Here is a 14,198-nt window from a genome sequence, read left to right on the forward strand (position 1 = left end):
GATAATACCATTCCAGGGGAACTACATTTTCTTTATTATGGTCATATTTTTACCTCTGATGCCACTTAAATCGTTCCTATAAATGGTGCACTCTAATTCTATTTATCCCCTAATGAAAATACCTGAACAATCCCATGCAGGGGCTCAAGGGAGTGTGTGGGTGTATAGGAGAAGTTATCCTCAGACAATTGAATGGTAGAGGAGTAATTTATCTTTTTTCTGAACGATAAGTGTCCTCCATGGATTTACTCTCTTTGATTCTGCAGTTTTAAGAGGGCATCTCATTTTTGTTGAATAAAAGTGCAGGTCAGAAAAATGCAAATTACAGGAAACAGGGAAAAATGGGACTACCTTCTGAAAACTGTAGGAGTACTATAAAAAAGCTTTTGAAAGGTAATGATAAGGAATTTATATTCAATCAGTTTTGGAAGTAAACAACAACAAACTCATCTGTTTATCGACTGCTGAATGCCAAACCATTCTGAATACTGTAAAACAGAATTAAACAAATAAAAAACTCCTTTATACGGTCTCTAAGAAGAAAATGAGGTTATCTATTCAAAGGTGGGAGAAAAAATGATTAGAAGGAAAAGAAGTACACGTAAAGCTATGGCTGGCTGTTACTGGATAAGCTTTAGGACTGAAAAAAGACTGTTTATAAAAACCAGGGAAGAGTGAATTAAGATGTATTTCAGTTGAGTGATTGGAGGCAACTGGTTGTAGGCAAGATAAATCACTCCTGGATCTCAGAGTGATTTTGAAGACCAGTTTTCCAGCATGATGTAGTCCTAAAATCACTCACTATCTCTCGTTTGCACTGAATGTTCCCCTCTTAGGTCTAAACCCAAGCAGCCACTGCAGCGCTGGCATCCACATGTGTGACTTGCTTAACCTTTGCTGTGAGATTCAGAGACAGGCACGTAAAGGCACCACAGCTCTGAAAGGGCTGGTCCCACAAACACATCTCATGCACTTTCAGACTCCACTGAATTCAGTCGTAATTCTCTCCAAAAACGTTATCAGGAGGAAGAAATGATTCTCCAGTTTTGCATATTAGCACGCAAGGGGTTACAGTGTGCACTCAGGAATTGCTTTCTTCAGCCTGTGTGGGTTCAAACCCTCACCTCCCGTTCCTCATTCCTCCCACTGAAGCCTGGTGACTGTGCAGGGAGAGATGAAAGATTCCCAGAGTCAACAGGAGAATAAACAAAACCAACCCCCTTTTGCTCGGCCAAGACTGGAAACAGGGCTGAGATGCCAGGGCTCTCGTTCCCGCAGTTTTGGGAAGTTCCTTTCAAGCTCTTTCATTTCTTACAAGGGTGCCATCCTGCATGCCTACCTGAGATGAAACTTCTGTCTTCCTCAAATATTCCCCAGGAGTTCTGTTTTAATAAAACTGCGGTGGCACTACCTGAAGTGGAAGAAGTTGTACTGCATACAGAAAAGGTTGTATATATATTAAAAAATATGATGCCCTTTATGATGATGTTCATGTTGCTCAGGAGGGAGTAAGTAGTTCCCATCTCAGTTTGTCAGACTTTATGAGCAATAGATTTGTCTGCTTGAATAGAGAGAATAATAAAAACAAGATCAGGCCTACACTCTTTTAGTCATATTAGAAAAATACTCCAAAACAACCTAAATGAAAAATATCTATAGCTCTGAGTGACACGATGTTCATGCAACAACTTTTACATTAATTAGCATCCTTAAATTTGTTACAGAGTGCACTTCATTTTATCTATACCCAGCACTGAGGCTGCCTTTCTAAGGCAGGGTGGTCCACCTCTGGTTTGTAACTACAGATTTGCAGCATGCACATGAACAACTGCTGAGATACTTAGTGGATTATCACATAAAGTGCATAATAAATGACCAACCACATGATGCTCATTGTTAAAGAGCATGATTTAAATATGTGCCAAGAAATGCACTTTAGCCAGTTCTTAAAAAAACTTGCTCACACCTAATTTTAGTTGGTAAAGAACAGCTATAGTTTATTTTACTGAAGGAAAATATATGTCATCTGCTTGACTTACAGAGAAGTCTGATATGCAAACTACTCTGGGTTTCTGTGGTAAAATGCACCATGTGAGACATAGCTAGCCAAAAGTGCTAATAATTTAAAAGGGATATAATAGCATCCACGTGAGTTAACCTTTAATATTACTGAAAATGAAACAGTATGCCATATGAGTAATTATTAATTATGTTCATGGTAACTATGAAGCTGAGTAACTACTAACACTGTGTCATTGAACAGACTGTTGCAAGGAAAAAAATATTGAATAAGCACAGCAATACTAAACATCTACATTATATAAATGAACTCATTTTGCACACAGATATAATAGCAGAAAAAGTAAAAAGGGACCTTGGTAATCTTTGATATACCTGAGAGGGCAAATAAAAAATTATCCTAAACTGTACAGTTTTCTGAAAATAAAGGAAGAGCAGGAGAGAACAAGGGAAATGGATTACCGTTTGGGTTAGGGACGCTCAGAATAGAAACAATATTGTAAGATGCAAAGCATCAAAAGCTTTCTCTGACAAAGTCAATATGAGTTTTTATAAAATGATTTTCATTTAGTCAGCATAATCTTTCTTACAATTAGTAATTCCATACGGAAAGTCAGCAATAAAGTCCTTTTATAGAGAGGAACATTTTTTTAAGATTTACTGGCCATTTAATTTCTATAAAATAAACCCTCCCTTTCGTAGTTGAAAGCATGCAGGCTGTATTGTCCTACACACACGCCTCTCTGAGCTTGCCAAAGCGCTCCTTCATGTTTGCTTTAATGCAATCCAACTCTTCTCACCTAAATGTGAGTAAGCCTAGCACATAGCAACATACATGAAAACCATCGTATATCACCATGTGACAGACAGTACCCGGCGTTTTACTGTTCTTCCTAACTCTGCTATGCTTCTGTAAGAGGGGAGCTCCGGGCTCTGCTGAGGGAATTGAGGCAGAGGCAAGCACTTCCACGTCCTAAATTTTCTTTTAAGAAACCTGGGCTTTTATTTTTTTTCCTCGCCCAATTTTAATAAGCCTTTGGGTATTTAGGTGCTCCCTACATGAGAAATTCTAGGCAGGTTGACCTCGAAATCGTAGTTTTCTGTCCTAATCACTTCACCTGCTCTTATTCTATAGTAACAATGTACATAAAATTCTTTCTCTCACATCTGTATATGTATCTGTGGGTGTGAAAGAGGACAAGAAAGAACATCGATACATGATGTATTTTTAGATCATGTGTGGATTTTATGCAGTAGTAAAATGTGCGTGATATGGCATAATTACATAGTTTCTGAAACATCCAATAGACACCAGAAGTCCTCTTTCGAAAATGTATTTGACAGGCAGTATGCAAACCACTGCTGCGAGGCAGAACATACTCCCCACAAGATGCCCCTACAGGTCCTTCTGAGGAGCTTCGTGTACTGGGTATTTATAGGAAATAGAAAGAAATTACGAACCACCTAAGTTTTGCAGAGGGAAAACAGGAGGATTTTAGCTGGATAGGGACATTTTCATCAAGACTAAATAAATCAATACAAACTACTGATATAAATTAGTATATTAAAAACAGAGTGAAAAAGAAGGCTATTCATTAGAAGAAATGGCAATTCAATTTGGCAATTACTAGAAGAATTATCAGATAACTGAATTCAAAGGAAACCTCAGAGATTTACACGGTATTGTTCCCATCAGAAGTGACTTTTGCATTTATTCACAATAAAAGGTAGTTATTGATCCTTTCCTCAGCCTGACATGTACCTGCTTGCATCTCTGTCCTCCACTTTACGTCTCTCTGATTCTGTCATTCTGAGAGACGTTAAAGTTTCTAAAGGAGCTGCCTGCGTTTGACCTGTCCCGAGCCCTGCACCGCTGCATGCTGCCCTGTAGGTTCAGTGTTGCCTGAAGATACGGGACCTATGGAATGAACAGAGTTTCACTGCGGGTGGGAACCACACGCTGCGGTTCATGTGCCTGGGAAGAGTCGGGCTGATACTGCTAGCTCTGACACCGGTCTGCTGGTGGGAGGTTGTCCATTTCTCCCTCTCAAAGACTCCCGTGCATCTGATTTCTGCCTGCAGCCACCCAAAGTCTTCGCTCGCTGGGAACGCCTGCTGGCTCCATTTATTGTCATGGATGGAAGGATCCACGGGCTGCTCTCAGCGAGAAGACGTGAATAGCAAGGCCGAGTGAAGAACATGGGAGTGCGGAGGCACAGTGAAGGGTCCGGGGAAGGCAGCGGTGTGGGAGTGCCCCAGGTGAGGGACCACCAGACAGACCGTCAGGAGGAGGAGGATGGGGAGGGCAGGAGGCAGCTGAGAAAAGCTGTGAGCAGCACAGCGCTGAGAGCAGCACAGCGCTGAGAGCTCATGTGATGTGACAGAGGCTACGAGAGAAGTATGACGAGGCAAATGAACATAAGGGATGACAGGAGACCATCGCATTTGAAGGCTGGTCATACGATGGCAATATCTGGGGGGCAGGGCAAGAGAAGGCAGATTGAAGCCCTACCTGCACCAGGGTTGCAGAGATGGTAAATAGCAATGATCAAATAGGCTGTACTTAAGGTTATTCCGAGTTTGAGCACTTCAAACGTAAATTGTGTTAATAGTGAGATATGCAAGTTAAAGTGTGGGTCTGCCTTGTAAGGTTCATTTTAACAATTTAGGTTAGAAATACCAAGGAATGCTTATTTTTTCTCATCTACTCTTGTAAGCACTGTTTTTCTATTACACTGCAGATAATAGTGTCCTTAACGGCCAATCACATATAAAATAAGTATGAAAAAGTAGAGTAGAAGCCGGGAACAAAAAGAACTGCCCTCGTACATGAGGCAGAACTTATGAAACAGGTAGAAAGTTTCTACCACAAGAGAAGGATTCCACATAATGATATTTAGTGCATAGAGATTAGCGCTATATGACAATTACCTATAAAAAAATAGAAGAGATGCTTAATATTGCCATTAAGACCAGATTCTATAGACACTGCATAATATTTACAAAGGAAAAAGACCCTCCTTGCAGTCCAACAGCTGATTTAAAACAGCTAAGCTTTCAAATGCTGAGAACAATTTTTCAGTCAGTTTATAGACATAGCAGATTTACAAGGAGGAAATGGAGTTTTCTGTTATTTTAATTTTGATTTAGGGCTGATTTAGCATGTTGCAGCTTTCAAGTCCTGCAAACCATTTTTCAGTCAGCTGAGATTAAAGTCCCTAGCAAGATTAATTGTAGAGTTGGGATTAAGAGATTTTATAAATCACTCGAATTCAAAAATAAAGCTAGCAGAGTACTAGGATAATGACAGATATATCCATATTGTATCAGCTACAGCTGAATTGAACTGACACTGTAATAGACTGAATGCAGTCAAATATGAGAGTAGAAGTTATTAATAAAGATTATTCTTTATCAAAATGCAGACGCCACCGCAGTGACAATTCCTGAGGGGAAAGTTCTCCTGGAGAGCATTCATTTTTCTACAAACACCTGTATGAAAGACCCTGGTATGGCTTCCTGATTTGTCAAGGCTTCCTGCCCCGGAGGGACAGTATGCAGGATAATGAAATTACTCCCCTTCCTTCAATAATGATAGTGAACATACATAATGATGCAGTGTTAATTTGTTGTTATGGCTAAACTTTAAAGGATCTCAGATCAAAAGTTTGCATACTTGGGTAACTCACCAATTTCTTGTGTGGACTGAGGACAGAAATTGAGCTGAAATTCTTTCTGTCAGATCAGGCTGACTAAAAGATGTGATATCTCCTAGTCATATACACGTGTGTGTGTGTATATAAGTATATATACACATGTGCACCCACAGATTACCCCCTCCCCCCAAGCCAAGAGACATCTATCTATGTGTAGCTATATATCCCATTCAATAGCCCAAAGAAAGAGACAGAGCAAGAGAGAGAGCTTTCCTTTGTTAAAGCCAAGGGGCAAAGTGTCTGAATCCATTAAGGATGAAAGGAAGATAGTTAGCAGGAAAAAGAAATCTCAAAGGTATTTCTAAAAATGGTTGAGGGGTCACTGAGGCACTGGAGAAATGTAAGGTTATTTCCTTGGCAGGCCATCTAAGTATTTTTATTCATTTCTTTAAGTGGCTGCTCTGAACAGGGCACAGCTTTCTCTGTTCTTCAGCCCATGGCACCACAAGGGAGATGCTGTATTTTGGGGCTGAAGTGAAACCTCACCTTGTGACCAAGACTGAAGCCTCAGCAGCATCTGGCCTTTAGCAGAAGGTGAGATCACATCCACATCTACGCCTCGCTTTGTCTGTTCCATACCCTCCTCCTGTCTGGCATCTCATAAAACCAACGTGATACTTAGGATGCAGCTGAAAAGAGAACGGCGATTCTGCAGGCTGCCCGCTTTCTTGCTGATTCAGCCAACTGGGTGCTCAGCTAATTTCCGCAGTGCTACAGAAGCTTCCTCACAGTGGAGGCGAGGAAGTATTTTTAATTGATTAGAGCCTCCCAGAAAGCCAAAGCTAATTTGTCAGTTCTCAGATGAGCTGTTCTAAAAATCATGTTCTCTGGTTGTAGAGATAAACTGGAGTTAGGCAGCGATGGCCCTCCATCACTCCTATTCAGGCTGCATCAGTCACACGTAGATAAACTTTTTTGGGGAAGAACAACTCCCTCCTCTGCATGAGCGTGCTGCAGTTGTGAGTGAAGCCAAATGCCATTGATTTAAAAGGAAAGCAGAGCTGAAAGGGTCAGTAACCTCTGGCTCAGAAAATCTGGAGTCCAGTTTCAAGGCATAAGACAAAGTTCGAAAGACTGAAATAGACTGACTTCAAAGGGGGAAAAAATGAATATCACGACAGCAAATTATACTCTGACTTACCACATGGTATATTCCGTTTTGGTGAAGAATAACTTAGTTTGATATTACGCTTATGGCTTAACTTTAGAGACACTGACAGGTAAGGACAGACAAAAAGAACCAGACAGACAGACCTGCAGGGGAAAGACTGGTTGGTGCAGACTGGAAGGGAAACCTGATGGCAGTGGTGCTTGGCTGTACAAAATGAGGAATGTGAACTGGACCACACAGTATAAATAGAGGATGTAAAGAATAGAGATAAAACTTTAAAATCTTAAGGGGATGTGATGTTGAAGACTACAAAGGTGTAAAAACTGAAGAAATACATAAAAATGAAAGTTTTGGATAGATACTTTTTCTTTGTTTAAACAAAACCTGAATGAATCAGTGATTCAATTTCTTCTACGTGATAAGGTGGGAAAGCAGGTTAACTATCTAGAAGAAATGAAAATTACTTTATACATTCGTTAAAAAAACCCCAAATATAGGCCAAACATCTTTTCTTCACGTGCGAATGTCCTCTCAGATGTTTAATTTTATTTTAGTTTATGTTTTCCAATATGCAGCAAGGTACTAAATGATCAGAATAGGCATCAACATTGTTTATAGAAGGAATCTGGATCCTTTAGAAAACATAGAGAACTTTGTATAATACAAACCACACAATGGTTACACCACAAATGTATTTTAATTATAATAATAAAAATAAAAGATATTTATCCAGAATCCACTTTCAATATATTTTTCTTATTTTAAAAATTATTTTACCCTTCCCAACATCCATGTGCAACATACACATGCACGATAACAGAGTCCATAACATCTGAGCATAGATAAGGAAAAGGGATTGTGGAAATCTTTCTGCAGATTTTAATACACTTTGGATTAGGCCCTTTAACAGTAACTATGTTAACTGATATGGGCATTTGCCTTTGGAACCTCAGGCTGGGTCAAGTAATTGCATCTGGGAAATACAGTTTCTGTTTCTTCCCAGGTCTTTTGCGGTCACATTTTTGGAAGATCAATTTTGACAGTACTCATGTAAATGTTTCCTTACTTCATAGTAAAAGAGGGATGAAAATGGCCCACAGAAATCTCAGGAGTAATGTATGAATTCAATCATAGTGAGAAATGTGAATTAGACCCTTTCTGCTATGTACTTACAGGGAGGTAATCTTGCCAACACTCAGGAATACATTTTATGTCTTTCTCAGTACATTCCACAGTCTTGTACTTTATCTCTAGATTTTTTAAGATGATAAGGAGTGGGACTATACTCAGAAAAAAATCTAGGATGATCTGTTCCCATAACCCTAGGACCCATGATTTTGAGAACAGCACCAAGTATCACAAATCTTGTGGTGAAGTAGAAGAGATGTCAACACGCAGTGACACAGATAGCACCGTATTGTGAGGCCATATGTTACGTTCCACATACTCACTACCTTTCTTTTGCTAGAAACAAGTGTGTGGAGAACATATTTAACCACCATTTTCCAACACTACCAACTGGTAGCAGCTTCCTTATGACAAGCAGTCATCTTCCCACGCTGCTTTATTCAAGGGATTTCCCAAACTATTTTACCTCTGAATCAGTTTCACAGGGTCTGGAAAATAGGTGTAATGAAATAGCAACCGTTTGAGAGATCCTACAGCACGGCTGAAAATAGGGGTCATTTACAACAGTGGACAAAGTAAATAGAATAAGAATCCATGTGTACAAAATACGCTAGCAACATAGTCGGTCATATCTGACATTAGTCACCTGTGCACATGTACTCATTACTTTCTTTCAGATAACAATTTCCGTCATCATAAATACTGGCCTTTTAGTAATACAATATGGCATCATCAGCTCTCTCATCCTTTATCAAGCAGTACATTTTCGTGTGATTTATATGCACACGTTTCTTACAATGACAACTGGCATCAAGATAAAGGCAGACAAAAAGATCTGTTACAAAGCAGGACAAGAACCACCTCTTTGCTTGATATTTCATTAATAAGCAATGCACAGCTGAATTACTGATATCTCAAAATAATACAGTCACCAAACATAACTGAGTGTGGACTGAAAAAATCTTTACCTCGTGGTGAAACAGCAAACTGGACCTTCACCTTCTCTTTTAAAAGGATGCCTATTGCATATATTGCCTCAAGACTTAACAGATTCAACAGAGAGAATGACAAAAGACATCCCTCCAACTTGTATTTCACATCTAGTTCTTCACATATTAGGTTTGGATCTCTTAGAGAACTTCAAGCTCCATTTTATACTCAATAAATCCAGCTGGTGGATATGCCAATATCCCCTAAATAATATAATTTTAATTTGCTGGTGGACTGAATGTAACCATTGCATTACAGCTACTACAAAGAGACTAAGCCCAGCAAAGAAGCAAACAAAAGGGTCCTGTTAAGACAGACCTTGTATAGCAAGTAAGAAGTCTGGACTGGCCTGGGCTGGGTGGGAGGCAGGAAGACTAGGGCATCACCCCAGCTCAGCGTGCCCAAAGCTTTAGCTAACTGAAGGAGAAGTTATAAAGTTTCAAATTCTTTCTTCACTGTGTAATCACAGTTACCTAATCAGAAAATGTGCAGTCAGCAAGGTGTACAACCCCTGTAAGACTTGTCATTGACCTCAAAGCTTCCCTAAACTGGAACTCTAAAATTGGGAAACAAAGTTAGACTACCTCTAATACTGCTATACTGACCCATCTTTAGGTGACTGGCTGGGAAAGTCCTATTTACAGAATGACAAGTACTTTGAATTCACATCTCTCATTCTTTTATTAAAACTTTTCCTGATAATATCAATGTTAACTACTATAAACATTACTACTGTGGCATTAAAATTCTGTTTAGAAAGACCTCTCTTTCAATAGTATACTCATGGTAATCAAATAGGAATCAGCTACTCTCTCTTTTAATGCAATACTTTTCTATTATAGACCAGTGTGGCATACCAACCCTTTCACAAATATGTCAAAAAGAAGGTAAATATTTTTGCTCCCATAGCTCCTCCTGGGGAGCTGTTCTAGACCCTCACTCTCCACACTGGCAAGGTGCACAATTCACCTCTTTTCACTTTGTTTCATAAAAGACAGGCATCAATTTACTTGATTCTATTAACAGCCCTGTGGGGTAAATTTTCCCAGTTTCTGTTCCTGTTAGCGAACACGTATGTTAAGAATTGCATTCAGTCTTCCAGATAAGGTCTTGCAAGTGTCTTTATATGACATTTGTAATTCCTTATCTCTACAGGTGATGCCAGAGGATGCATCTTAGGAGTGTATTTGCTTTTTTTATAGATGCATTAGATGGGTGGTTTGTAATAATCCTGTGATCACCCAATAAAGCCTCATTTTGACACCCTCCCTCAATTACTGCTACTGGTTATCGATGCCACTCTGCACTACCGCAATTCATCCCATTTCTGTTTTTCCAGTCTTCAGAATCACTAGATTTTTTTCTGTTTGACATTCTGAGCCTATTCGACCATGGTAATGACTGGCCACCTTCGTGTTGTTAGTACAGTTCTACGTCTGTGGTTAGCGTCATTATTGACAGCATTAGAAAATGAATCTGTAAGGAATTCTGTAAATCTCTGTCTTTCACTCCAGTTTCTTGCCTTTGCTGCTGTATTTCCACATTATTCTAGAAAACTGATGTAAAGCAATTACTTATAACTTCATGAACAATAGTGTATCTTGCACCTGCAGAAGTAATTTATACGGGGTACTGCAAAAGGTGCATATTTTTGTCAGACTGCCACAGACCCCTGATGAATGATATGGGTCAATAGGAAAGATTAAATATCTCCAGCTGCTTATAAAGGGGTACAACTCCAATATAAATGCTTTCATATTAGAAACAAATCCAAATCAAACAAATAACTGCTGGAAATTATGCAACCATTTGCTAAATAAATCCGTATCCATCCAGCTATACCAGCAACATGCAGGCAAATTTTAGGCAGTTATTTAAATTCTTCACATCCAAATACTCAGTTTAAATATTCATTATTGCCTTGAAAGTTTTACAGTTCATCCTACAATGATATACCAACATACACATTAAAAAATATCATGAGGACTCCTATCAGACTTTTAATATCCTCCTACTAACCTTAGGTGGTTTAAAAGGATAATCCGGTGAAAAGGTAATGTCAAGGAAGAAAACTCCACCTTCATATACAGACCCTGGAGGCCCCAGTATAGTTGACCTCCATTCATAAATGTTGTCTCCTTTGGGTCCAGCACTAAAATAGAAAACAAAAATATAACATAATAACAACATACAATCAAGAATATACTGCATCAGTTACACTCTACTAGTAGTATCACTGGTTTTGCAGTAACACTACAAGTTGAAATTGTGTATCATCACATTCATTAAGTTAGTCCTGGATAAAACATGTAACTGGTGTCCTAAGCTCTGTCAGCGAAGTGATATATTCAGCCAGGATGAAGTATTAAAATCACATTATAAATTATTCAAATAAGCACAGAAAAATTCCCGACTGTCTTATGTCAAATATTTTAGTGGGCAGATGTGAAGTATTTACAGTGCAAGGATACAGAGACTTTGCTGAGATGTCTTGTCACTGTCTTGCCTCACAAGCCATCCTATTTTCACTTATCTCCTCATCCACCTACCTCATCAGTCAGTAGCAGTATAATTACACATTATTATTATACAGCACAGACTGTACTAAAGACTGAGCAGGGTACAAACGACCTTGCAGCTGCACTTTCTAAGTTACTAACCCAAGGTCTCCAGTCACTAGTACAGAAGGCTGCTTTACTCTGCAATTGTTACCCTACCTTAAAAATATTATAAACAGGAAGTGGGTTAAACTGTTGGATTATGTTAATTCAAAGTCCTCGTTTAAAAACACAGTACTGCAACAATATTTAAAATGTACAAACCATAATCCTGTATGTGAAACAAGAAAAATCTCTCACCCACACAGTCAGTTCCTGACGAAATCAAATTAAAAACTAATAAAAGTTCTTGGACATGACTCTTCCAAAAGCCAACACAGCCTTCTTTCATACAACATAATGCTTGTCCATAGAAATACATATTTTACTCAGGGTGGCCTCTTAAGGAATATGAAGATTTCTTTTTTGGTTCACAGCCTGCTGATACCAGTCACTGATACAGGACCTGAATTTTAATTAGGATCAATTGGGATGGTGACTTCTAGATATCCGATTAATATTTTTCAGAGGAAGGCAGTGCTGGTAGATATTTCAAATAAGTGACGTGGTATTGTCTTAAGGCATTTCTTGTGAAACAATTCTTGTTATGTTTGCAATAAAGATTTCCACAGCATGCAGGAGTTTGTGAAATAACCCTGTGTGTAGAACAGATGAAAGCTCTTGGCTATGCTCCATGCCTCACAATGTACCCAAGGCATACAATTATTATACGACATCATGTCATGTTCACTGCTCAACTATTCATTTTGTTCACTGAAAGTTAATAAAACCCTCTTTCACCTGAAATTCCTTGGGCTCCCTTCATTAAAACTTCTGACTGCATGATTCCCTGCATATAACTGCGTGACTTAGTACTGCACAGTGTACTTCATTAGTCATGGTACCTACATCAATTTTCTATAATAGCTGTTAATGCTTCTTGGCTTTCCAAACTACATGCTTTCTTAACAAAAATGGGTTACAGAGACTATAACATTATGGAACATTCATTTTCTATTGGCCATAGTAACAAAACTAGCAATTGTTTTAAAGATAAAATCTGGCTTTTTAAGTGTCACAATAGCAGAAGTGTTGCCATCCATATTTCACAGTGTCTATAATACATCAGGTTGCTAGCTGCCAAACAAATTTAATTTACCCAGTTCTCAGTTTGCATTAACCTTTGAATAATAAAGCACAGCTGAGACTGCTGTAAGAAACAAACCAGAGAATGAATAATTAAAAACATCTCCACTGCCTTTAGAAAGACCAATCCCGAGTCAACAGGGAAGGTTTAATTGTGACTGAACTAGGCATTAAGGGGCTAATTGAACTCTTTATAAGCCCAAATGAATGTGGTCCTACATCAGTGCTATGGTATACAAGGTTCACAGAAAGTGAAACCCTTAAAAAAAATAATCAGACAATTAGTTCAAATGGAAAAGGGGCAGTCTAAAACGTACATGAAAAAAAGCCCATAATATGTGAAGGAAATCCTTTCCCATTTTCTGTAGAGAAATGTTCTAATGCTTGGAGAAGCAATGACTCAGGTGACGCCAGCAGGTTAAAATGGAAGCGATATAAACGTCGATCCCAGAGAAATGGTTGGAAAAAGCAAGTAACAAAAGCAAGCCCTGTCTTTTTTAGACCTTATTTAGCCAGGAGGGGATGGTTGGGCCCTTTCCGGGTTTGAGCGAGGCTCACTTTTTTGATCAGAACTCTCTCTGATAGTGGCATTTTCATAACGCATATTATTTTTATTTGTTTTGCCTATTTATTTAATTGCATTAACATTTGAAATGAGCAGTCATTAATTAGAATAGTTGGAAAATGCTCCATCTGCCAGTTGAACTGTTTCGGCACGTCCAGCTACAAGCCCAGCCTGATCACATTCTGAGGATGCTGATTAACATTAATTGAAGGTTTTCTTTGCAAATGAGAGATGAAGCTTTATTAAGTATTATTATTAATTTGAAGAATAGCTTGAATTGTATGGAGTGTGGGAAGACTGCTGCTATCGATGCTGCCTGTTAGAGTGCTTGCTGGCAGTGAGGTTGTTCAGCCGGTGTAAAATACCAATCCATGTGCACTGGCAACAGCTGGTATTAAGGGCAACAGCATGCACAAGCATAACGTTTTTTCACTTGCACATTAATAATACAGAAAGTTTGACAGGTGTATTATCTTTGTTTTCCTTCTTTCCTAATTGTTAAGCCTTTTATTTATCCACATTATTGGCAACAAGAACGACGACTCATCAGGCTTCACCAGAGAAAACTCCCATATGTGCAAGACCTCAGCCAGAGCCTTATTCTATAAGGTTTATAATGCAAGAGGATTTAATTGCCCTTCTCTCTACATGGATATCTGCCCGGCACACTGAAGCCCAAATGTTTTACATTCAGTATGATTTATATTCCAGCTCTATTAATGTTACTGGCAACCAAACCACAGATCTCAAAGAAAGCACACCAAACATCTCAGTGCCTGAAGTTCTGTTATCTTTGGAAGGACAGATTCAGATGTGCACCCGCCCGGCAAAGGGCAGGCTAAATCTGTCTTGAACTCAACTGACCGAGGGCCGGAGCAGAGGCGTGCTGTCTGCTACTAACCCACTGCTAAATCAGTCGGCTTCAG

The 14,198-nt window shown here is 39.0% G+C and overlaps 1 protein-coding gene across 5 annotated transcripts in view; it reads right to left on the reverse strand.

Moving 5' to 3' along the window:
* LOC104316503 (ubiquitin-conjugating enzyme E2 E2) overlaps positions 1-14,198 on the reverse strand; it is a 221,265-nt gene that overhangs the window by 27,844 nt on the left and 179,223 nt on the right. For all 5 annotated transcript variants that reach the window (XM_069771789.1, XM_069771804.1, XM_069771797.1 and 2 more), the window contains exon 4: positions 10,984-11,116. In XM_069771789.1, the coding sequence (XP_069627890.1) occupies positions 10,984-11,116 (133 nt within the window). The remainder of the gene's footprint in view (positions 1-10,983; positions 11,117-14,198) is intronic.

Source organism: Haliaeetus albicilla, chromosome 2 (assembly GCF_947461875.1).
Source record: "Haliaeetus albicilla chromosome 2, bHalAlb1.1, whole genome shotgun sequence".
Taxonomy (NCBI): domain Eukaryota; kingdom Metazoa; phylum Chordata; class Aves; order Accipitriformes; family Accipitridae; genus Haliaeetus; species Haliaeetus albicilla.